The 26,734-nt window shown below is 39.7% G+C and overlaps 1 protein-coding gene across 4 annotated transcripts; it reads left to right on the top strand.

Moving 5' to 3' along the window:
* The first annotated feature begins 4,626 nt into the window (after nt 1-4,626).
* Nucleotides 4,627-25,198, top strand: LOC575170 (fibrillin-1). Of its 4 annotated transcripts, XM_030973028.1 has the most exons (8): nt 4,627-4,926; nt 12,388-12,468; nt 13,099-17,176; nt 17,639-19,113; nt 19,854-19,970; nt 21,057-21,365; nt 21,670-21,795; nt 23,339-24,115. In XM_030973028.1, exons 2-8 carry the CDS (start codon nt 12,394-12,396, stop codon nt 23,459-23,461), a joined length of 6,303 nt encoding a protein of 2,100 aa, XP_030828888.1. In that variant the 5' UTR covers nt 4,627-4,926; nt 12,388-12,393; the 3' UTR covers nt 23,462-24,115. The 4 variants fall into 4 exon arrangements, with proteins under 4 accessions (XP_030828888.1, XP_030828886.1, XP_030828887.1 ...); XM_030973026.1 differs by having other exon boundaries at nt 13,099-19,113; nt 23,339-25,198; XM_030973027.1 differs by having other exon boundaries at nt 12,388-12,459; nt 13,099-19,113.
* The last annotated feature ends 1,536 nt before the right edge of the window (nt 25,199-26,734 follow it).

The following is a 26,734-nucleotide window of genomic DNA, read 5'->3' as shown; positions in this document are numbered from 1 at the left end:
AGCGTGCTTTGGGGGAAATTTCTCTTAGTCGCTTGAGGCACGTTTAATGATGAGAGGAAAAGGGAACACTTATCGAAAGGGATAAGACACTTATTAGAAAAGAAAAGGAGCACGTGTCAAAGTGCAAAGGCTAATTAACAGAGGTGAAAATGGGGCACTTCTTACACCTAAAAAAAGAGGCACTAACCAGGGATGAAAAGGGCACTTATGACAATGGGAAATGGGCATTTGTCGACGGAAAAAAGGCACTCATCAGATTTTAAAGGGGCATTTATAACAAGTGAGAAGGGGGAAGTGGCTCCCATTAAAAAGAAAAAGAGGCACATCTTAAAATAAACGGGGCACTTGTCAGAGATGAAAAGGGGAGTAATTATGAGAAGAGGAAGGGGCACTTATAAGAAGGAAAATGAGCATTTATTGGGGAGGAAAGGGGGAAGTGTCAAATAAAAGGGGAATTTATTAGAGATGAAAAGAGCATTTATCAGGAGAGGAAGGGGCAATTGTCAAAGTAAAACGATTTTCTCTCAGAATTATATAGGGTCATTTACAAGAGATGAAAAAGGGCATTTATGAGAAGTGGAAGGGGATATTTTTAATGGGGGCACTTAGCATAAGGAAAAGGGGCACTTATTAGAAAGGAAAGGGGGCGCATGGGAAAATATAAGGTGCGCTTATCCGAGTTAAAAAGGGTTAGTTATTAAACTGGGAAGGGGCACTTCTTACAAGGCAAAAGGGGCACTTGTCAAAGAAAAAGGGGCACCTCTCAGATTTGAATAGGGTAATTATCAGAGGTGAAGAGGCGCTTATCAAAAGTAAAAAAGGGGCACTTACTAGAGATTAAAAAGGGCACTTGTGAGAATGAAAAATGGAAACTTATTGCAAAGGAACATGGGAACTTGTCGAAGGAAAATTGGTACGTGTCAAAATAAAAGGGGTACTTATCAGAGTCGGAAAGGGGAAGGTGCACTTTTTAAAGTAATAGTGGCACTTATCAAATTAAAAGGGGTACTTTTCCTATGTAAAAAGGGGCACTTCTTACAACGGTAAGGGACACTTTTCCTGTAGGAAGGGGCAATTTTGGGGTACTTCAAAAATTGGGGGGGGGGATGTGCCCCCCCCCCCCCCCCCCCACCCCGGGAGCGCCACCTCTGCACAGTCATGTACTCCTCGACTGTGTTTTTTATTATGTATATGAAAGCTCAACATTTCGAGCAGTGCATGTGTTCTTTTCTCCTTTTTTCTTTTTTTCCTATTCCTTTTTAAAAAAATTCTCGAATATTCTAAATGTCATTAGATGTTAATTTTATGTAAGCATTCTTTCTTGTTTTTATTGAGTTTTGAAATAAAAATCATTCGAATTGAGTTGAAATTGAATTAAATTTGGTGGCAGATGACGCTATACCAATTTGATTGTGTATCAACAGATAATTGATCATTTATTAACAATATTCATACTTCACAAATAGAGGAAATTAGTTTTCAACCAACTTTTAACAATACTATGGCGGCCCCGACCTCTATGGCGGAATCGTTCCCATTCTCAGCAAGGGAATTTAATTCTATACAATTTTTCATTACTAAGTCATAAACTCTGTCAGGATTTTCGTAAGATGCCAATTGATGTCAACAATTTCCGAGCAGTCAAAGAAATTAGGTCTTAACTTTATTTGCAAAAGGGCGGGGCACCTACAATTAATTTTACTGTTTGTTTCTTCAAAATATATGACTCTGATGGCGGTAAGTTAAAAAAGACAAAAGCGTTTATTGGACCATATTCAAGTTTCAAGAGAAAAGTGAAGTGGTCAACTTTCATTGACGACTATTTACAATATTTATATCGCCACTGTTACAATGTCTAATAGGCCTACTTATTAGTACTCTAACTCATATGATTTTATTTATTTATGTTCTTATATTTATCTCAATACATGAAACTAGTAAACTTAAAGGGCAATGGTTCATTAATCAATAAACACGGACTTTGTAAGAACTATGGAAGTTTCCCATTTGAGTTTAATTCAATTTCTTCTAATATGGCATCATGAGATGGGTGGTTCAGATCCCGAAGCATGAGGTTGTGCTAGTCCGTAATATTTTTTATTTCTCATTTATAAACTTCAGAACCAAAAATAAACCATCAAATTACAAAAGGGTATCTTGTGTTATGGACAGATCACAGTCATTATATTCATAAACAAATGCAGGCACGGATCCAGGATTTCTCAGGGGGGGGGGGGGGGATTTAAAATCATGCGAGCCAAATATCGGTACGTTATGGTTTCCAGCAGTGGTGTAAATTTTTTTTTTTTTTTTTTTTTTTTTTGGGGGGGGGGGGGGGGGGGGTCAGAAGATAACAATCTGCATCATCACCACCACTTTTACCTGCAGGCCCCGCTGAACGTTTTTTTTTTTTAAAGTTGGTGGGGGAGGATAAAGTATTTACGTTCAGATACAGCGAAGCGTAAATTGGCGTGGGATCTAGGGCAAACCCCGGTGGGGAATAACGGGTGGAACCCCCGGAAGCTTAGGGGTATGGGCATTTAATTACGGTCAAATGAGCATATTTCGATACCTTATTCATGACACTGACATGTCACTAATTGGCGTGAGGTCCAGGGGACGCAGCCCCCAGAAGCTCAGGAGTTTAAGGAATTAAATTACCGTCTGATGAGCATCCAGAGGCCCGCCTTAGAGCCCTGGGTGGGGACCAGGGTTTTTTAGGCATTTAATTACGGTCAGCTGACCATATTTGTGACACATGCAGGTCACTCTTTTTTCTTTCTTTCTGTCTTTCTTTCTATTTCTCTTTAATATACTTTTTAAACAAAGAGGGGAGGGAGGTCAAGTCCCCTGAGCCCCACCGTTCTGCGGACCCTGGCATATTGGCCTCTTAATAAGCATATTTCTTGCCTGACTGTAAATTTTTGAATTTGTCATTTTCCAACAAATGCATTCACAAATTTAGTGAACTAAAAAGCGAGGAAAAATCCCGAAAAATTATGTCATTTAAGCAAAATTTGTAAATCACTGGTATTGATTTAGAAATAAACCACGTTGGAAATTGTGTTGGGGTCAAATGCTCCAAGCCCCCCCCCCCCTTGCAGTACGCCAGGGTTGATCAGGTGCGTATTTGGCGCTTGGTCTCAATGACGAAAGAAGAAGCGATACAAATCGCAACTTATTTTCCCTTCTTTTCCCCCTTTTCTTGTCTTCTTTCTTTTTATTTTCTTTCACTTTCTTTCCTCCTTCCCCTTCCCTTCCTATCCATTCTTTCTCTCTCTCTCTCTCTCTCTTTCTTTCTTTCTTTTGCTGAGGTGGGGGGGGGGGGCGGGAGGCAAGGGCATTTTGCCCCCCCCCCGATCCACGACTGGTCGGCGATATCCCCCTTCTTTTTTTCTTCTTCTTCCTCTTTTTTTCCTTCCCTTTATCTCCTTTTCCTTTTTTTTTTCTTTCTCTTTCCTTCCTGCTCTCTGTTTTTGCTGCGGGGGGGGGGGGGGGGGAGAGGCAACAGCATGGGCAAGGTCCTTTCGGCCCCCCCCCCCCCGATCTCCTTCTTTTCCCCTTTTCTTTTCTTCTTCCTCTTCTTTCTTTCCCTTTCTCTCTTCTTTCCCTTTCCCTTCTTTTCCTTCTCCCCCTCTCTCCTTTTTTTTTAAATTTTTTAAAAATTTGTTTTAATATATTTTTTTTTTTGGGGGGGAAGGCCCCCTGGACCCACCTTTCCCCTGGATCCGCGCCTCGCTTACGCTTGGTTCGTGCGCATTCCATGTTCTCATCTGCAGAGATCTGCGGCCTAAATAAAACAAAAAATATTAAAAATAGACCTACTCGCAATCAATTCCTATTAGTTCCCTTTCAGTCCACGCCCTAAATTGCAAAACAGCCTGAGCCCCTCCTCCCACCCCCTCCTTGCTTGCGACAAGACGTATTAAAAATATATATATAATTGACAGGCCAAGTCGGGCTAAGATGCCCCATACAATTCTAGCTCCGTCCCGCGCCACATCTGTTTCCCTTTTTCGGTGTTTCAAACTGTAAACTTTTCAGAGAGTAAAATGCCAGAATTTTCCCATTTGAGAAGTGATAAAGTATGATTAAAAGATACAGACCAGTCTTATAAGGACTAAATAGCACGAACTATACTGTAACACTAACACATACTCGCCCCGATCGTAGTACCTTTGCATAACAAAATTCGCGACACGGCCGAAAAGGCTACCCGGCGGCCCGCTATAACAAGTGCTCTGATTCGCCAGAGTTAAATATACGTACACATGTTTAACATGCGGTACTGTATTTCCCGTTTTGTGTACGTAAACGATAATCCTGCACAGTAATTGGCCGATCAACTACCGCAAGCACTACAACTAACTACCGCAAGCTACTACTCAGTAACGCAAGCACTACAACTAACTACCGTAAGCTACTAACCAGTAACGCAAGCTTGCTTGCGATATATGGCGGCGATGGCCTTCCATATGATCGGGCGCTCGCACGTACGCTCATGAAAGAATAATCTTGGAGCCTATTGTCCTTTGTCCGAAGCTGAACTTTAGACGGGCGCATGTCACATGATCAAATATGAAATCACGAGACCTCGGGAATGAAATGAGAAAAGCCGCTCGGCATGCATATCCAGTGTATGTACAATACATACCGTACGCGGTATAAATACTGCTTGCACTGTATTAGTACTTCACTAATTAATCTTGCAGTCATATGACGTGCAGCTGCAGAAATATAGAGCTAGGCAACAAAAGCAGACAGAGACCCTAGGCCTTTAGCTGGCTTTAAGGACTTGGATTGGGAAAGCTAGGCGCAGAATTAGCGTCCTCTCTAGGCTCAAGAGTAGGGCCCTAGATTTACTCCCTAGTAATAAAAAGTGCCATTCTTATTTTCGTGCTTGTGACCAGTGGATAGTGGTATTTGGTAAGTGTCATTTTATTTTAATTTTGATTTCTTCTTCTTCCATTTTGATTCTTTACAGAGTACTCCTAGGGCTAGGCCTAGACCTATAGAAAAAAAATCTACTAGGGTGTCTGTGTGCAGGTGGACCACTGGGGTTTCCCCCTAGTGCAGTACGTGGGTTGCTTATTCTTAACGTGCAAAGGTAGTGACATGGATCCATGGCCATGGGGCCTCCATTTAACGTCCTATTCGAGGGACGGAGTGTTTTCCACTTAACATAGCCTGCGTCTATGAACAAGGCACGTTAACACACAACACAGGCTTCAGTCATCCGTCTGGGTGGGATTTGAACCCGGGAAAGCCGGGATCTTTGGTTCGACAGGCAGACGCTTTACCGACTGAGCCAACTCGCCTCCTAATTCCTGCAGTACCTCGGCGTCGGAGCTTCCTGGAGCTGGAGTTGGGCCTAGATCTAGACAGAAATAACCGTCTGGTATGGGTCATACTTTAAATAAAACTGACATTTGTCGACATTCCCCATACCCAGACGGTAACCCATACGGCTAGCACTGGGGGGAGGGATTGAGCCAATTCGGAACCACTTTTAACATTTTTTAATTTTTATCTCAGAACCAGGCCTCATAAAAACCTGATTTAGATCTAGATCTAAATCGGTTTCCCAATTTTTTTTATTTTATCCCAATTTGTTCCCAATTTTTTGTTTTCCCCCAGATTTTATCCCAATTTTTCTTTCTCATAGGGGGGTAATGTTGTTAGGTGCCATTTCCCCCCCCCCCCAAATCCTTTGTTTCCCCCGAATCCTTTTTTTTCCCCCAAAATCCCTTTTTTCCCCCAAAATCCCTTTTTTCCCCCAAAATCCCTTTTTTCCCCCAAAATCCCTTTTTTCCCCCAAAATCCCTTTTTTTCCCCCAAAATCCTTTTTTTTTTTCCTCACGGGGGGCGTGGTTGAGGAAATTTTTTTTTTTTAGTGCACGACTGTCACTGCTCAGAGCTGTGAAACGTTATGATCATGTGCATTCGAACTGGTAATCTAAGAGTGACATGACCCGGCTAATATATTTCCGGGTCAACCTACCAAAACATAGCCAATGGCCAATCGGAACACTTGTTTAATATTGGGTTTATGAATATTCATATATCACTGGGTCAACCTTCTCTTCCCTTTCCCTTCTTCCTTTTGAGTACAGACTTCTTTACAGAGTATTATCGTACTATACTGGGGCTGACTCGTACGTACATGTAGCTATTGTACGTTCGAAAAGAAAAAATGAATATTCATCAACTAAAACCAAGATGGCTGACAACGAATCATGTTGACTACAAGACTTCTCTCGGATTAATCATTAATTTAGGATCTAAATGAGCAAGCTCAAAGTAAATATTTCTGTGTTATTTTTTATCTTAAATAAAAATCAGTGTAATATTGCAGCCACAGTGGATATATGAAGACGTAAAGACTGAAAACTTGTTGCATATCTCTTTCATCACGGTCCGGTCGAACCAAACCATTCCTCCCGTTTGGTCCAGTACGATCTTCAGCCTAGGCTAGGCCTAGCTAAAACCTCTTTCCTTCGGATAGGATGTTAAATGGAGGCCCTGTGTAGAGTAGATCGAACATTTTTTTCTCTTTCGTTCGTTAGCCTCTTATTTGGGTAGGGTCGGCTCTGCACTAGTTCAGAAGTCTATCTATCCAGAATTTGACCCGAAACTCCGCGGAGATACCCTACTAAAACCTACCGAAAATCGACTAAATCTTCATTAATTGTTCAAATAATGGTAGAGAGTGTATTGAGGATTTTTCAATTTTCAATTCTGGATCATTTTTCACCAATTTTTTTTTATATGTGAATAAAAAATGTAATCAGAATAATACATTTCAATTTTCAAGACTTACCGATGTTTCTATCAAAAGATACAGCCCCTCCAAAACTCTGCAATATTCATAGCATTTTGGTCAGACTCAACGAAAAAGATGTACAGTATGCGCAGAGTATGTTGTTTTGCTAAATTTAGCCAAACAGCTCCATCGCGAAATATGCATGCGTATGCGTAGCGTATGCATGTTGCTGAGCTGAATGCGCAACTTGAGCACGTTGTCTACGCGATACCTTCATATAACGGGTATGAGAGCGCGATCTGCAAGCCATACCTCCATGACTATAACGTGCGTTCACTTCCGGGTTTATTCGCCTCATATACACACATGGTCCGGTTGCATATTTATGTGCAGATGTTACACGATGTAACCATGGTTTGGACTGAGCGGAGCGCACGCCTCCCTAATTAGCTGATCCAACAAAAAGGGGAAGGGTATTTTCTAACCGTTATTGCGGCCCTCAACAATTGCTGTGGTAGATAAAGGAACATCCCTTCACTGCTATTATGGGGCTATCAAAAAAATAAGTGCATAGATAGATAGATAGATTTTCCTTATGTCTAGCCGGACATAAGCCTGGTGACGCGCTTCATAGTAGCAAATTTTTGGAGCTAGAATGCAAACACCATTTCAATCGCTGTTTTTTTTTGTTGCTTTCTTTAGCACACACACACACACACACACAAAAAAAAAATCTTTCCCCTTTTTTTCCCTCTTTTTTTTTCCAGGGGGGGGGGTGACCCTGGATCCACCACTGCATGTACTTCAGAAGACACGACCACAACCTGAAGTATGTTTTGATTTGAATTACAAATGAACATTGAACAGTTCCATTATTTTATGGCATCTTCAAGCAAATAAAAACATTTATTATGTTGACTTGCAACTAGTACAAATACATGTAGTAACAAAATTAGATGTAAAAAAAAACTTCTCAGCTATGGCTTGGCAGTTCAAAAATCTGGACTACTTTACAACAATAATTGGAAGCAGAGAAGAATGGAGAAGAAAAATAGAAGAAAGTAGAGGAGAAGACTAGAGAAGGATAAAAAAGAAGGAAACGGGTGGAGTGTAAATGTTGTCTCAGGCCACAATAAGGAGGCTTTACTGGTACTTTAGTCTAGAAGAGAACAAGAAGTCCACTTATAGGTATATGTACATTCATGGCAACTGGGATACAATTTTTGCTTTTCTATTGTTATACTGAAATTATCTGGTTAATTTGTTTACCAGGTACAGTAATAGAGTATAATACCATGGAATGGGCAGTTTCTATCTACGTACGTTTATTAAATCCAGATTAATACGCTGCTCCGATTTAGCCGGTTAAAAGGCTGTGAATAAAAGTTCATCAAAACTTTTGCTAAGGTCATTGCAAATTATTATGGGACAGTGATCAGTTCCTTACTACATACTACAAAATACATGGTCCAAATGAAACTTTGTTTTCTGCCATTTTATATGGGTTTAGTAGTTTGTTTATTTTAATCGCTTTTAATTTCTTCTACACTGACTCAGTGGCTGTCAACAAAAAACATGGCGATGCCAGGTCAACCTGGGTTTTTAGTGTTGGGGTCAAATATTCTGATCATGTGATCACTCCGATTTCTGGTTTCTCTCCGTAATGTGCACTCTATCAGAACGGTGTGAGTTTCTACTCACGTTATCCGGTTAGCTTCCCCGGAATTATCCTTCTATCAGAAGGATAATTTTGCTTGTTAACGTGTCAGAGCTCTCACCGGCATCATCCGGATAATAGCGGATAAGGTAAGTTTCTATTAGGCGAAATTAATCCCTTATCGGCTATTAACCGGATAATGGCTTCTAATAGAAATGCTAACTATCTTGCAAGTGTAATTATATAATTTTATTGATATATATTGTAATTGTATTAGAGAATCATCTATAATAAAGACTACATGACACAAATCAAATGATATAAAACAGAAAGTAAGCATACAAATGTATCAAATGTTTAATTGCTGAAGTGGAAGCTACATGTATAGTGACCACAAAATTCCCTAAACTTTAATATTCTGTACCATATAGCTGTCGACGGTCATGAGTTTTACAGCTGAATCACATGCTTCTCGTCCTTCCTTTGTACTTTGCAGGCAGGATATCTGTCACATATTTTCTTGAAAAAATGGAAGGCCAAACAAGGTCTTGAACCTAACCTCAGTCCTCAGATAGTATGTTCAGTGGCTCGGGGGAGGGGAGGGGAAGGAACACTTTTTTTTTCTCGCTTTCTTAAGCACACACACACACACGCACAAAAAATCTTTCCCCTTTTTTTCCCTCTTTTTGCCAGGGGGGGGGGGGGGGACCCGGCCCCCTGGATCCGCCACTGCATGTACTTCAGAAGACACGACCACAACCTGAAGTATGTTTTGATTTGAGTTACAAATGAACATTGAACAGTTCCATTATTTTATGGCATCTTCAAGCATATAAAAACATTTATTATGTTGACTTGCAGCTAGAACAAAACCATGTAGTAACAAAATTAGATGTAAAAAAAAACTTCTCAGCTATGGCTTTGCAATTCCGAAATCTGGACTACTTTACAACAATAATTGGAACCAGAGAAGAATGGAGAAGAAAAATAGAAGAAAGTAGAGGAGAAGACTAGAGAAGGATAAAAAGAAGGAAACGGGTGGAGTGTAAATGTTGTCTCAGGCCACAATAAGGAGGCTTTACCTGTACTTTAGTCTAGAAGAGAACACAAAGTCCACTTATAGGTACATGTACATTCATGGCAACTGCGATACAATTTTTGCTTTTCTATTGTTATACTGAAATTATCTGGTTAATTTGTTTACCAGGTACAGTAATAGAGTATAATACCATGGAATGGGCAGTTTCTATCTACGTACGTTTATTAAATCCGGATTAATACGCTGCTCCGATTTAGCCGGTTAAAAGGCTATGAATAAAAGTTCATCAAAACTTTTGCTAAGGTCATTGCAAATTATTATGGGACAGTGATCAGTTCCTTACTACATACTACAAAATACATGGTCCAAATGAAACTTTGTTTTCTGCCATTTTATATGGGTTTAGTAGTTTGTTTATTTTAATTGCTTCTAATTTCTTCTACGCCGACTCAGTGGCTGTCAACAAAACACATGGCGATGCCAGGTCAACCTGGGTTTTTAGTGTTGGGGTCAAATATTCTGATCATGTGATCACTCTGATTTCCGGTTTCTCTCCGTAATGTGCACTCTATCAGAACGGCGTGAGTTTCTACTCACGTTATCCGGTTAGCTTCCCCGGAATTATCCTTCTATCAGAAGGATTATTTTGCTTGTTTACGTGTCAGAGCTCTTACCGACATCATCCGGATAATAGCGGATAAGGTAAGTTTCTATTAGGCGAAATTAATCCCTTATCGGCTATTAACCGGATAATGGCTTCTAATAGAAACACGCTAACTATCTTTCAAGTGTAATTATATAATTTTATTGATATATATTGTAATTGTATTAGAGAATCATCTATAATAAAGACTACATGACACAAATCAAATGATATAAAACAGAAAGTAAGCATACAAATGTATCAAATGTTTAATTGCTGAAGTGGAAGCTACATGTATAGTGACCACAAAATTCCCTACTTTAATATTCTGTACCATATAGCTGTCGACGGTCATGAGTTTTACAGCTGAATCACATGCTTCTCGTCCTTCCTTTGTACTTTGCAGGCAGGATATCTGTCACATATTTTCTTGAAAAAATGGAAGGCCAAACAAGGTCTTGAACCTAACCTCTGTCTAGTCATGTACATATATGACTGTACATCAGAGGAACAAATACATGTTCATACAATTGAGAATATTGCATGCTTTTCATCATTAGGTGGTCTGTTATCAACAGACCACCTATTGATTTCGTCAGAATTTTCTTTATTATTATTATTATTATTATTATTCTTTATTTTTATTTCTCCCCGTTTTTTGTGGCCCGGATAACTCAAGTTTGGTTTAGTCAATTTGATTCAATTTTGGCACAGTCATAGGCCATTATCATGAGACGTGACAGGAATATTTTTAAGGTCATTAGGTGATCGTGACGTCATCCAGGCGCCATTTTGTGAAATCACGTTATCCATCATATCTTCATGATGCATCAGCAAAGGTCATTCATATTCATGTCACATATACTTTAGGTCAAGGGTCAACAGGTCATGTCATCAAAGGTCACATAAAGGTCATGACGCGCGCGTATGTGCGCGTCAAAATTTAAAATTGCTCAAAATCACTAAACTATTAAACGAGAGTACGAATCGGGTCATTTTAAGCATTTCAAAATTGTCCGTCCGTACATGTCACCGCGCGCGTTGCGCGCGCTCATGACGCGCGGAAAAGGTCAAATTCAAAATGTTTACATGATTTGGATTCCTCTTAACGTAATTGACAATTTACATTAATTTCAGTCACTCTTCATATTTCATAAGGCCGTGAGCGTGCGTCAAAGTTCAAAATCCGCGCGTACTGCTATGGGCAATATAATGCAAATTTGATCAAAAACATGCCATTTTAAAAATCGAAATAGCTCTTCAGATAGTCCATTGACCCCCAATTTTTATATCATGGTTGGAGAAAGCATGAGTTGGAGATATGATTTCATACCATCCTGACTCGTACAAAGTGAAATAAAGTCATCATATTGGCATCTAAACTCAAACAAATGTATTTTGTTGATGACGTCATTTTTGTCTTTGTTTATTTGAGATTATCTCACTTATCGGTGATCGATCTTCTCCCAGATTTTGATATGTTGTAGCTGAGATAATTCTCTATCAGAAATATGCCATTTATTTTTCATTTAGATGACGTCATCATAGTTAAATATTCGATTAAAGGTGACAATGCATAATTTGTCATATTTGCGTGTTATGTCTATGGGAGGTCACTTTTTTCAAAACATGAATCTGCATGACAAGGTGTTTTGACCAGTATCTCGGTTGTTATTCAACAGTTTTCTCCCAAATTTTAGTATGTTGTAACTGAGACTATTTGCTATCTAAATAATTCGTCATTTTTTTTTAATCAGTTATCAGGATCATGCTTATGCTCATCATCATCATTAACATTATCGTTTTTATCGTCATATAACATTATCATTATCATCATCATCACCTTTACAATCATAATGATCACCATGTTCATCCTAATCATCATTGCTTACATGTCTATATAACTTGTCCCATTCTCAAATCTATCATAAGACTTGAACAGACCACCTTATTCGTCTTCGTGACGAATTAAATTCTAGTTTATACTAGATTTTGTGTCCTATATCTGGGATAGGAGTTGGAGACTTCATAGTACAGAGTAAAATCGAAACTGAGACATATCTGGTTGTGAAATGAGGAGAAGGGGAATGGAGAAGAAAAACAGAGAATTACCAATGTGTGTATGTGATCAATCACAAATTTAAGATTTTTTCAATTTTTTTTTTAATTTGTGTCAAAGTTCCGCTAATATATTTACCTCATTCTGTTTTCTTTGAATTGATGCCAGTAACAGTCAATTGAAGTCATTATTCTAACCTCTTTTTGTACTGTTTGTTTCCTTGCAGAGAGAGATGAAGCTGGTGACTATCCTTGTGGTGGCTTCTCTTGTGTCACTGGCATTTGGAGGACCCCTGAAGGTATCAAAGGTACATTTCACTATGGTTAGGATATGAAAATAATTAATTTATTAGAAATTGGTTCAATAATGGGGAAGTTAAAACCGGACGGTTTTCGGTTAAACGATTTAAAAAAAAATTAAAAATATGAATAAGTGGCATCAGTGAAGTATTGTGCATGTATTTCAAGGCTGGGAACTTAGTTTTACCAGTCAACTTCTCAATCTACAATCTTGCAATTGATCGTTATTGTGTAGATTGTTGCTCTGCAATTCAACATTCGACAGTCGGGGCTTATGATGACTATAATGTTAGCAAAACTGGATTTATTAGCTTCATAAAGAAAGCGAAACCAAGTCATTATTCCAAAGCATGCTTGACAGTAAAGCTCCGTTTTTGTTCAGTGATTTTGTTTCTAATTATGTATATTTTGGATTAAAAAATTAAAAAAACGGGAAAAGAAAACCGTCCAATTGAAAACAGATAGTGCCATGGACGGTCGGATACCGGACGGATAAAAAGTTTGACCACAGCACTAGTATGTGTATAGCAGGAACAATTCATTCTTTGAGCAAATTTAAAGAACTTGTCTCGATCATGTCAAATCTCATTTGAAATGCAAGTCTTATAACGTTTTAACTACATTGTATCTTTTTCCAGGTGGCAGAACTTGCCAAAGAGAATACTTGTAAAGATGGATGTGCTACTACATCAACGTGTTGTAACGACTTGAACAATGAATCAGGATGTTGCACATACCCAAATGCAGTATGCTGCTCTGATGGTCGCCACTGTTGTCCTACAGGCTACGAATGTGATGTCACCAGCAACACATGCATAAAAGGAAATGATGTAATGAGGATGTTGATCACAGATTTAACTAGTAATGCATCTGCTGTAATTTGTCCTGATGGCCAATCAGAATGTCCAGATGGTAATACATGTTGCAAACTTGCTTCTGGCCAATATGGTTGTTGCCCTCTACCAAATGCAGTTTGTTGTAGTGATCATCTTCACTGCTGTCCATCAGGTTACACTTGTGGTGTATCATCTGGCACATGCACTCAAGGAGAGTCTGTTGTCCCTTGGTATGAAAAGTCATCTGCCACTCCTGTGCACGAAGAAAATGTTGTATGTCCTGATGGCCAATCAGAATGTCCAGATGGTAATACATGTTGCACACTTGCTTCTGGCCAATATGGTTGTTGTCCTCTACCAAATGCAGTTTGTTGTAGTGATCATCTTCACTGCTGTCCATCAGGATACACTTGTGGTGTATCATCTGGCACATGCACTCAAGGAGAGTCTGTTGTCCCTTGGTATGAAAAGTCATCTGCAACTCCTGTGCACGTAGAAAATGTTGTATGTCCTGATGGCCAATCAGAATGTCCAGATGGTAATACATGTTGCACACTTGCTTCTGGCCAATATGGTTGTTGTCCTCTGCCAAATGCAGTGTGTTGTAGTGATCATCTTCACTGCTGTCCATCAGGTTACACTTGTGGTGTTTCATCTGGCACATGCACACAGGGAGAGTCTGTTGTCCCTTGGTATGAAAAGTCATCTGCCACTCCTGTGCACGTAGAAAGTGTTGTATGCCCAGATGGCCAATCAGAATGTCCAGATGGTAATACATGTTGCACACTTGCTTCTGGCCAATATGGTTGTTGTCCTCTGCCAAATGCAGTGTGTTGTAGTGATCATCTTCACTGCTGTCCATCAGGTTACACTTGTGGTGTATCATCTGGCACATGCACACGAGGAGAGTCTGTTGTCTTATGGTATGAAAAGTCATCTGCCACTCCTGTGCACGTAGAAAGTGTTGTATGTCCTGATGGCCAATCAGAATGTCCAGATGGTAATACATGTTGCAAACTTGCTTCTGGCCAATATGGTTGTTGTCCTCTACCAAATGCAGTGTGTTGTAGTGATCATCTTCACTGCTGTCCATCAGGATACACTTGTGGTGTATCATCTGGCACATGCACTCAAGGAGAGTCTGTTGTCCCTTGGTATGAAAAGTCATCTGCCACTCCTGTGCACGTAGAAAGTGTTGTATGTCCTGATGGCCAATCAGAATGTCCAGATGGTAATACATGTTGCACACTTGCTTCTGGCCAATATGGTTGTTGTCCTCTACCAAATGCAGTGTGTTGTAGTGATCATCTTCACTGCTGTCCATCAGGATACACTTGTGGTGTATCATCTGGCACATGCACTCAAGGAGAGTCTGTTGTCCCTTGGTATGAAAAGTCATCTGCCACTCCTGTGCACGAAGAAAATGTTGTATGTCCTGATGGCCAATCAGAATGTCCAGATGGTAATACATGTTGCAAACTTGCTTCTGGCCAATATGGTTGTTGTCCTCTACCAAATGCAGTTTGTTGTAGTGATCATCTTCACTGCTGTCCATCAGGATACACTTGTGGTGTATCATCTGGCACATGCACTCAAGGAGAGTCTGTTGTCCCTTGGTATGAAAAGTCATCTGCCACTCCTGTGCACGAAGAAAATGTTGTATGTCCTGATGGCCAATCAGAATGTCCAGATGGTAATACATGTTGCAAACTTGCTTCTGGCCAATATGGTTGTTGTCCTCTACCAAATGCAGTGTGTTGTAGTGATCATCTTCACTGCTGTCCATCAGGTTACACTTGTGGTGTTTCATCTGGCACATGCACACAGGGAGAGTCTGTTGTCCCTTGGTATGAAAAGTCATCTGCCACTCCTGTGCTTGTAGAAAATGTTGTATGTCCTGATGGCCAATCAGAATGTCCAGATGGTAATACATGTTGCACACTTGCTTCTGGCCAATATGGTTGTTGTCCTCTGCCAAATGCAGTGTGTTGTAGTGATCATCTTCACTGCTGTCCATCAGGATACACTTGTGGTGTATCATCTGGCACATGCACACGAGGAGAGTCTGTTGTCTTATGGTATGAAAAATCATCTGCCACTCCAGTGCAAGTAGAAAATGTTGTATGTCCTGATGGCCAATCAGAATGTCCAGATGGTAATACATGTTGCAAACTTGCTTCTGGCCAATATGGTTGTTGTCCTCTACCAAATGCAGTGTGTTGTAGTGATCATCTTCACTGCTGTCCATCAGGATACACTTGTGGTGTATCATCTGGCACATGCACTCAAGGAGAGTCTGTTGTCCCTTGGTATGAAAAGTCATCTGCCACTCCTGTGCACGTAGAAAATGTTGTATGCCCTGATGGCCAATCAGAATGTCCAGATGGTAATACATGTTGCACACTTGCTTCTGGCCAATATGGTTGTTGTCCTCTACCAAATGCAGTTTGTTGTAGTGATCATCTTCACTGCTGTCCATCAGGATACACTTGTGGTGTATCATCTGGCACATGCACTCAAGGAGAGTCTGTTGTCCCTTGGTATGAAAAGTCATCTGCCACTCCTGTGCACGTAGAAAATGTTGTATGTCCTGATGGCCAATCAGAATGTCCAGATGGTAATACATGTTGCAAACTTGCTTCTGGCCAATATGGTTGTTGTCCTCTACCAAATGCAGTTTGTTGTAGTGATCATCTTCACTGCTGTCCATCAGGATACACTTGTGGTGTATCATCTGGCACATGCACTCAAGGAGAGTCTGTTGTCTCTTGGTATGAAAAGTCAGCTGCCACTCCTGTGCAAGTAAAGAGTGTTATCTGTCCAGGAGGCCAAGCACAATGCCCAGATGGTAATACATGTTGCAAACTTGCTTCTGGCCAATATGGTTGTTGTCCTCTGCCAAATGCAGTGTGTTGTAGTGATCATCTTCACTGCTGTCCATCAGGATACACTTGCGGTGTTTCTGCAGGAACCTGCACACGAGGAGAGTCTGTTGTCTTATGGTATGAAAAATCATCTGCCACTCCAGTGCAAGTAGAAAATGTTGTATGTCCTGATGGCCAATCAGAATGTCCAGATGGTAATACATGTTGCAAGCTTGCTTCTGGCCAATATGGTTGTTGTCCTCTACCAAATGCAGTTTGTTGTAGTGATCATCTTCACTGCTGTCCATCAGGATACACTTGTGGTGTATCATCTGGTACATGCACACAGGGAGAGTCTGTGGTCTTATGGTTTGAAAAATCAGCTGCCACTCCTGTGCAAGTAGAGAGTGTTATCTGTCCAGGAGGCCAATCCGAATGTCCAGATGGTAATACATGTTGCAAACTTGCTTCTGGTCAGTATGGTTGTTGCCCTCTACCAAATGCAGTTTGTTGTAGTGATCATCTTCACTGCTGTCCATCAGGATACACTTGTGGTGTATCATCTGGCACATGCACTCAAGGAGAGTCTGTTGTCCCTTGGTATGAAAAGTCATCTGCCACTCCTGTGCACGTAGAAAATGTTGTTTGTCCTGATGGCCAATCAGAATGTCCAGATGGTAATACATGTTGCAAACTTGCTTCTGGCCAATATGGTTGTTGCCCTCTACCAAATGCAGTTTGTTGTAGTGATCATCTTCACTGCTGTCCATCAGGATACACTTGTGGTGTATCATCTGGCACATGCACTCAAGGAGAGTCTGTTGTCTCTTGGTATGAAAAGTCAGCTGCCACTCCTGTGCAAGTAGAGAGTGTTATCTGTCCAGGAGGCCAAGCACAATGCCCAGATGGTAATACATGTTGCAAACTTGCTTCTGGCCAATATGGTTGTTGTCCTCTGCCAAATGCAGTGTGTTGTAGTGATCATCTTCACTGCTGTCCATCAGGATACACTTGTGGTGTTTCTGCAGGAACCTGCACACGAGGAGAGTCTGTTGTCTTATGGTATGAAAAATCATCTGCCACTCCAGTGCAAGTAGAAAATGTTGTATGTCCTGATGGCCAATCAGAATGTCCAGATGGTAATACATGTTGCAAGCTTGCTTCTGGCCAATATGGTTGTTGTCCTCTACCAAATGCAGTTTGTTGTAGTGATCATCTTCACTGCTGTCCATCAGGATACACTTGTGGTGTATCATCTGGTACATGCACACAGGGAGAGTCTGTGGTCTTATGGTATGAAAAGTCAGCTGCCACTCCTTTGCAAGTAGAGAGTGTTCTCTGTCCAGGAGGCCAATCCGAATGTCCAGATGGTAATACATGTTGCAAACTTGCTTCTGGCCAGTATGGTTGTTGCCCTCTACCAAATGCAGTTTGTTGTAGTGATCATCTACACTGCTGTCCATCAGGATACACTTGTGGTGTATCATCTGGCACATGCACTCAAGGAGAGTCTGTTGTCCCTTGGTATGAAAAGTCATCTGCCACTCCTGTGCACGTGGAAAATGTTGTATGTCCTGATGGCCAATCAGAATGTCCAGATGGTAATACATGTTGCACACTTGCTTCTGGCCAATATGGTTGTTGTCCTCTACCAAATGCAGTGTGTTGTAGTGATCATCTTCACTGCTGTCCATCAGGATACACTTGTGGTGTATCATCTGGCACATGCACTCAAGGAGAGTCTGTTGTCCCTTGGTATGAAAAGTCATCTGCCACTCCTGTGCAAGTAGACAGTGTTATCTGTCCAGGAGGCCAAGCACAATGCCCAGATGGTAATACATGTTGCAAACTTCCTTCTGGTCAATATGGTTGTTGTCCTTTACCAAATGCAGTGTGTTGTAGTGATGGTGAGCACTGCTGTCCGTCAGGATACACTTGCGATGTTTCTGCGGGAACCTGCACACAGGGAGAGTCTGTGGTCTTATGGTATGAAAAGTCATCTGCCACTCCAGTGCAAGTAGAGAGTGTTGTATGTCCAGGAGGCCAAGCACAATGCCCAGATGGTAATACATGTTGCAAACTTCCTTCTGGTCAATATGGTTGTTGTCCTTTACCAAATGCAGTGTGTTGTAGTGATGGTCAGCACTGCTGTCCGTCAGGATACACTTGCGATGTTTCTGCAGGAACCTGCACACAAGGAGAGTCTGTTGTTCCTTGGTATGAAAAGTCATCTGCCACTCCTGTGCAGATAGAGAGTGTTGTATGCCCTGATGGCCAATCAGAATGCCCAGATGGTAGTACATGTTGCAAACTTGCTTCTGGTCAATATGGTTGTTGTCCTATACCAAGTGCAGTGTGTTGTAGTGATCATCTTCACTGCTGTCCATCAGGATACACTTGCGATGTTTCTGCAGGAACCTGCACACAAGGAGAGTCTGTTGTTCCTTGGTATGAAAAGTCATCTGCCACTCCTGTGCAGATAGAGAGTGTTGTATGCCCTGATGGCCAATCAGAATGCCCAGATGGTAGTACATGTTGCAAACTTGCTTCTGGTCAATATGGTTGTTGTCCTTTACCAAATGCAGTGTGTTGTAGTGATGGTCAGCACTGCTGTCCATCAGGATACACTTGCGATGTTTCTGCAGGAACCTGCACACAAGGAGAGTCTGTTGTCCCTTGGTATGAAAAGTCATCTGCCACTCCAGTGTACGTAGAGAGTGTTGTATGTCCTGATGGCCAATCAGAATGCCCAGATGGTAATACATGTTGCAAGCTTGCTTCTGGCCAATATGGTTGTTGTCCTCTACCAAATGCAGTTTGTTGTAGTGATCATCTTCACTGTTGTCCATCAGGATACACTTGTGGTGTATCATCTGGCACATGTACAAGGGGTAGCAGCATCTTGGAATGGAGTTCAAAGTCAAGTGCACGTTCTAATGTAGACAAACTTCAGGTATGTATCATCGAAGGATAAGTGCACTTCATAATGTTTCAAGATGAGAATTACGTGATGCAGTCTCTGAAGTTGATAATACATCTAGTATTTTAAATTCCTGCTGTTATTAATTATTTCAATGATTCAAATTGTTACTGAGTTGTCACACTCCTATACAGGAACAACCATGTACCTGTATTCAATGGGTTACAGTGTACCAATCACCTGGAAAATTTTCTATACTTTAAGGTGTTTTGTGTTGCTATACTGTATTCAAATACAAGTTTTTAATATCATCTCTTTAAACTAGGCATGCTATTGATATATATTCCGAGTTCAAATACACTCTAAGTTAACATAAAAACAACTTGAAAGGAGAACGCACCCATTCACGCTCCCAAAGAATAGAGCCCGCACAGAAATAAAGTATGACTTGCTTCCAACCCCCATTTTGCAAAGAAAATTCTGCCTGTTATGCAGTAATGCACATGATGAAGACAATTAGCTCTATTTTGTTATCTCTCTATGCTCATTATTTGAATACCGGTATGGTATTGCTAAAAAAAAAGTTTTTTTTTATGTGTAGCCTGGATTATTCATCGCAAATTTAATTTGATTCTGTGAGGTTCTGTTAATGTCATTACCAAAATATCTAGATCATCTTGTAGGGCGATATGCATTTTGATCTGTGAAAATTAACTAGGTTATGTCAATCACACTTTTTTTCTTTTGATATTTTTTGTTGTAATATCTCTTAGATTACGGCCACTGAACCAGTTAGCATCTGCCCAGATAGCAAGACATCATGCCCTTCATCAAGCACTTGTTGCCCCCTCATGGCTTCAGGAGAATGGGGTTGCTGCCCCGTACATAATGTAAGTTGTCTTCAAGTTTTTAGATATGCCTGCCCCCAGAGATACCAGTTTTGTTGTAATGAGTCAAATCAAGTCAATCAGTAGGAAACCATTATATATTTTGTGTGCAAGTCCAAGTGATTGCTAAAACAACATGTATTGTTGATAAGTCAATCACCAAAAAACTAATAGGTTGATTACTTGCAAACCATTTGAAGTTTAAAGTTAAATGATTGCAATCCATGTCCAGTCCAAGTGCAATGATTGCAAACCATGTCCAGTCCAAGTGCAATGATTGCAAACCATGTCCAGTCCAAGTGCAATGATTGCAAACCATGTCCAGTCCAAGTGCAATGATTGCAAACCATGTCCAGTCCAAGTGCAATGATTGCAAACCATGTCCGGTCCAAGTGCAATGATTGCAAACCATGTCCAGTCCAAGTGCAATGATTGCAAACCATGTCCAGACCAAGTGCAATGATTGCAAACCGTATGAAGAAACAAGTGTAGTGATTGCAATATATGTGTAGTCACAAGAAAAATTTATTGCAAACCATGTGAAGTCACAACTTTGGAGATTGTAATTCATGTCAAATCACAAGTTAAATGTAAATGATTGCAGTCCGTATGAAGTCACGGGGAGTTAATTTCAAAGCAGAGGAAGTCACATGTTCATAGTTGCAAACAGTGTCATACCAAAGGTCAACATACTACAGCAAAAAAAGGCCAGAAGTTAATCAATTAGTCAGTTCACAAGTCAATTTATTACCACCAGTATCAAAATCAGGTCCCCAATTATTTGATAACTTCCCCTCACCAAGACAGGTCAGGAGTTACCCACACCAAGTTACGTCAGAAGTAAGCTAACTAATTACCCAATTCTTGTCTCAAGTCTTTCATTTATAACCATGTCATGATAGAGCAAATGCAGACATGCTTTGTTTTTACTAATTAAACCAAGTCACAACTCGGTTGATTATTGATTCAGTCAGATCACAATTCATTGTTTGCAAATCGAATCCATGTAGAAGTCGATCACTAATATTCTTTAAGTATACATGAATGTTTGCGTACTAATGATACCTTTTAACCTTGTATTTCATCCAGGCTGTGTGCTGTGATGACCACATTCACTGTTGCCCATCAGGCTACAGTTGCGGAACCAACTCCTGCCAGAAGGGCTCCATGCACCTACCCCTTCTCTCCAAGTCCACTGGCCTCCTTAAGCTTACCTTCGAGGGCCAGGAAGAACCAAAGCCAGAGGTCAAAGTTCATGATAATAAGCATCTCCTATTTCAGCCAGATGAACCACGGACAGGATCCGTCATCTGCCCAGGAGGCAAAATAGAATGTCAAGATGGAAACGCTTGTTGCCTGTTAGCCGGCGGTGATTATTCTTGTTGCCCTCTCCCTCAGGTGAGTTATGGAGTAGGTTTATAACTAGGTGGACAGAGTTCTTGTTGCCCTCTCCCTCAGGTAGGTTATGGAGTAGGTTTATAACTAGGTGGACAGAGTTGAAGCTCTACAAGTGTAAATATTGACAGCAGGGCAATTGTCATCAGAGTGTGTGACAAATAACTTTTAATCCTTGTTCATCAAGATGGTTAAGAATATTTTCTTGAAATAGCTGTAAAATCTGTATGAGAATGAATAAGGTGAGATATATTGCTCTTGTCAGATAAATGTATGTTTATGAATTCCATTTTTTTTAACATGCTAGGCGGTGTCCCCCCATGAGGAATCAGGTGATAAGATGATGTGTCCTGATGAGATCTCATCCTGTCCCACTGGATCCACCTGCTGTCAGACACCAGGAAACATCTACGGCTGCTGCCCCTACCAAGCAGTAAGTGATGCTTTATTCAAACATCCACATTTGTGAATGTCTTTTTCTTATTGTAGGTTCAATTTCACACTGGATAGATCATTGTTTGTTAGGCATAGAATACCATATGATATGGGAGACTCTTTGAACATAATGCGAACATAATGCAACTGTCAAAGAATAACAAGAAGAGAGTATTTAGTGAATTAATTCATACAATTAATTTCAATGACTGCATGCTGACAAGGTTTCCAGGAAAGATCAAGGAACTACATCTTGTGTTAGATGATACCCTTGCCTGGCTCTACTTCAGAGACAGCCTCTATACATCGGATAGGATCTTTCAACTGGAAATTTATGAAAAAGAAAGGATGATAGTCAACCAAATAAAGGAAATGATGGAGTTGTCAATTCGTGTAGTTATTAACTTCAAATTGGAATTATATTTGGACTTCACAGACCTTATTTTCCTTTTTATGTGCTTTTATTCAAATCAAGTTATATGTTAGGATGGACTTCCCTTAAGAACTTCATACTGTATGGGTTGTGGGACCTCTCCCTTGTTTGTATGTGGTTTGAATTCATGCAGCTATTTATTAAAAGCAGAAAAATACATTAAAAAAAGAAAAAGAGGAACATACAATCAAAATTAGTTTCAGTTTCCTGGTTATGTTTAAGTTGTGATATCAAGATTTTATAGAAAAGATTATACTTCAAGGGCATTAAGTATTGTGGTTATGTTGAAAGCTTTCAGTTTTACTCTGATGGCTGCTCATCATGGACAAGAAATCAGGTCAAAGTGTCGATCATTAACTCCAGGCATGTCTTGATCTTTTTATTTTTATTATTGTTTTATTTTTGCTCCTTGGCTATAATCCTCCCGATTGTCCACACTTCAACCAATTAATCATACATCAATGCACATTCCATTGATCAGTTTTGTGATCAATTTAGTTCTTTGAAAACTCTGAAGTTGTGGCGCATTAGAAAACTTGCAAAGAATTAATATACTTTTTTCTCCTCATTAATGAAATTTTAATTAAACCAACATTCAGGAAACCTTTTAAACTTCAGGGCCCATGTTCAATTCTATTTAATACTGGCATCATGTCAGTATTTTACTCCATAGTATTCAGCTTTGCTATCAATAGCACAAATCTTACTAACATCACATCTGAATATTTTATTTTACTTAGCCAATTTTCAACCGTTTTATTTAAGTAAGTACATTTTATAAAGCCAACTACTTTCTGATGGCCATCGTGACATCACATAGCCAATCCAAAATTATGCACAATAATTTGCATTGTATTGAATGCAAACCTTTTATAATTGCTTGTGCGTGCGCATGCCTCAGTATGACAAAACAAATGCCTGCTAATCAAGGTATCCAAAATATTTGGCTTAAATCTGCTAGGGACCTGGCTTAAACTAATACTAGAAAATATGTTTGAGTATTTCATCTAAGCCTAAAATTGAGTAAATAGTTCCGTCATAAGTTTTGAATTGAAGACTAGACCAGATAGATAAGCATGCTCTTTCTATTTTGATTGTGTTTAATCAGGCTATCTGCTGCTCTGATCTAATACACTGCTGTCCAAGTGACTACTCCTGTAACAGCTCTACAGGAACATGCACCAAAGATGACCATATCATGCCATGGGTGGGAAAGATTCCACCTCTCTAATCCATTGAGCTTCAAGGATGACATGGCTAAGGAGACTTTACACAAGATCAACAAATTTCTAGACAAAAATATGATTTTGCTTTTAAAGTACCTATCAGTTGGAGAGACTTATTTTTAGTACTATGAGTATGCTTCTTAAAGCAATTTATCTGTAAGATAAGCTTGATTGATGTATGGTTATATTTATGTCAGTTTTAAAATATAGATTAAAAATTTATTAGCTTACAGAATTTGAAATTTGGGTTGTGTTACTACGTAAAGAGTGTTTTGAGATTAAGAAGTATTCCATGGGAAAGATTCCACACCACTTCCAGCTTGAGTAGTTGTGGGTAAGAATTTCTTATTTTTACCTCACTGAAAAAACATTATAACATGTATTATTATGTAAAAATGGTGAAGTAGTGGTGACAATCCTCGATTTGATGAATTTATTTTATGCAAATTCAGATTGTATGTAATTCTAGTACCATATCAGTTTTGATTTATACATTTTTTCATATATAGATTAGAGCAGTCACTGTACATAAATTGAAGGAAGGAGGAAAATATTAATCAGGCTGTCTTGAATCTAATCAAGTTATGTTTACTAGAGATATATTTTGAGAATATTGTTGATGGACTTTTATTCATATTGTATGTCATCATGACTGTATGTTTTTATGAGGAAATAAACTTAAGATCTAAGAGATCAAAATATAAATGGATGGATGCAAATATATGATCAGAGAACTGTTAAAGATTGTGTGTTTATTTGTTCTATCAATTAAAGTAAAGGTGAAGGTGAATTCCAAGGATTATATTCTTTTTCACAATAGGGCTGCATATCACTTTTTTTGGCTATTCAATCCTTGTCAGCTGTTATATCACTGATATGACAAATGGCAATGCACAAACATCCCCAGGAATAACTGTCAAACATTGTTTATGATAATATCAATAAAGAATAATGAGATGAAAGTGCTAGTATGAAAATGCCCAAGGCTCTTAGAGAGTACATCAAAAGTAGAATCTTAAATGTAAAATGCAATACAGAATAATTAAACATCAACATGATGTGCTTATGTATCTGTGATATAGCCAAGTAAGATCTGCTTTAATACATGTACGCTCCACAGCACCAGATGAACTGCTACCTCTGGCATGTTTGTGCTCTCCTAGTCTTGTACTTCACTGCAGTTTGCAGCTTTCTCATAATCAAAATAGATTTATTTCATTGTTTATTTCTAAACTCATTAAACATACAATGTCAATTCAAAGTGATATAATATACATGTATTGTATACTGGCAAAAGTGTATATCGCATGCTTTTGCTTTTATTATTGCAATATTCCATGTTGAGATATATATCGTGCAGCCCTATTATCACGATATTGACTTTTCAAATTTGTCATCAAGTATTCCTTTTGTGTATTCTTTGTTTAAAGTAGCCAATCATGTATGTTCTATGGCGTCTTTCTGAAAGCCAACATCTGGGGAAATTTAGAGGCTTTTTCTTTGTATCTCTTAGATTGTCTGTCACATAAATCTACAGAACTGGTTGCATCTGTTTGGATATAGGTTGGGGGCGGTCTGTGGATTACAGTTTGTTGGTTATCTTTGCCCAAGACCTGGCAGCACAGCCAGGTGCACCTGGAATTCATGTATTTTTGTGTGATTTGCAATTGATTAAGTTTGTTTCTGTATTTTTATATCGAGTGTTTTCTGCCGAATAAAGTAATGATAATGATAATAGTAAAGCTACAACTGATTTCTTTGTTTTTTTCCACGATTAACCCTGCATTTTTTCATCAAATGAAACCATTTTTGAAATTTAAGGTGAGGCAACAGATCAAACAGTTGCAATGATTCTTCTGAAGTAAGAGAAGTAAGTGATTATGAAGCAGGCTCTGATAATATTTGTGCAGTGTTATGGGACATCGTCTGCCTATGCTACTTCGGTCCCTTGCGTGACGTCACGAATCTTGGCAGTGTTCTAAGAGCTCTAAGTGCGAAAGCAGAGAAGTACTTGATTGTTGCTGTGTATGCTTACAACCTGGGAATCTTGATAAACCTGTTTGATCTAACCTTTCATTATGCATTGATACAAATTAAATCAATATTTAAAATCAATGAACCTCCACTTTAACAAAATAAAAATACATTTTCTGTATTTGAAAATTGGAGGCCAATGTAGAATATAATGATTTGGGTATAAGCCTTGGCCATGCACTGTTGACTGTAATTTTGATTAAGCGATATCATCAACATAATATTCCATTCTATTTTGTCAATGCTTTAGTAGTTACTTCGGTCATTCCATGTGATATAATTTTTGTAGCACTAGCAGTTATTATTCGAGTTGCCATTATCAGGGGTGGCGCCAGGTTATTTTGTTAGGGGGGCCAATGGGCGCGCCAGCGCCATCGTTGCGCTTGCGCGACGCAGGGGACAGGCGTGCTGAAAGCAATCTGTTGGGTTGGAGGGGGGGGGGGGGGGCAAACAATACGTTCCGAAGGGCTCACCTTTCAGGGGCAGTGGCATAATGAGCAAAAGCGTTTGGGGGGCAGAAGAAAAATCTGCATCACCACCACTCTTACATGTTACGTGCAGGCCCCGCGTAACGTTTTTTAAAGTGGAGTATTGACGATCGATCCAGGGGGTGGAGCACCCGTATAAGCTTAGGGGTTTTAGGCATTTAATTACGGTCAGATGAGCATATTTTTATACCTCATTTCGAGTCATTTGTGACACTGGCAAGTCACTCATTCGTTTCTTTCTCTCTTTCTTTCTTTTACTTCTTCAAAATAGTGAGGCCCGCCGTTCGGCAGGCCCTGTCAAGAAGGCTTCTATGCATTTTTTTTGCCAGACAGTAATTTAATTTTTTCTTTTTTTTGGGGGGGGGGGGAGCGAAAATGCGTTTTGCCCCACATTTTTTTCGTTTGGGGGCGACTGCCCATCCCTCAGTATACTCCCCTCAGAAGTTGAAGATTTTTTTTTTAAATGGCTCGATTTAATTGGTGCATAATTTTTGTCTGATTAAAAACAAAAACAAGCGCAATATTCTCTATCTTTATCTTTTTCTTTTCCCTCTCTCCCGCTCTCCTATACGTCAGACATAATGTACATTATAGTTCTCTTCCTCCTGGTCTTCCTCCTTCTCATCCCCTTCCTTTTCTTTTCTTCTCCTTCTTTTCCTTCTCCTTTTCCTCTTTCTCCTTCTCTTCCTCTTCCTTGTTTTGAAAATGAAAGGGCGGCCCCCTGCCCCCTCCCTGTGGCGCCGCCCCTGACCATTA

This window comes from Strongylocentrotus purpuratus, unplaced genomic scaffold (genome assembly GCF_000002235.5).
Source record: "Strongylocentrotus purpuratus isolate Spur 01 unplaced genomic scaffold, Spur_5.0 spur5_scaffold_6, whole genome shotgun sequence".
Taxonomy (NCBI): domain Eukaryota; kingdom Metazoa; phylum Echinodermata; class Echinoidea; order Camarodonta; family Strongylocentrotidae; genus Strongylocentrotus; species Strongylocentrotus purpuratus.
The sequence above is the reverse complement of the archived record's forward strand: the minus strand, read 5'-3'. Positions and strand labels throughout refer to the sequence as shown.

Coding starts and splice junctions, on each gene's coding strand:
- LOC575170 (XM_030973026.1), top strand. CDS start 12,394: ATGAAGCTGGTGACTATCCTTGTGGTGGCTTCTCTTGTGTCACTGGCA. Junction 12,469..13,098: donor GACCCCTGAAGGTATCAAAG/GTACATTTCACT, acceptor ATCTTTTTCCAG/GTGGCAGAACTTGCCAAAGA. Junction 21,366..21,669: donor CTTGTTGCCCTCTCCCTCAG/GTGAGTTATGGA, acceptor TTAACATGCTAG/GCGGTGTCCCCCCATGAGGA.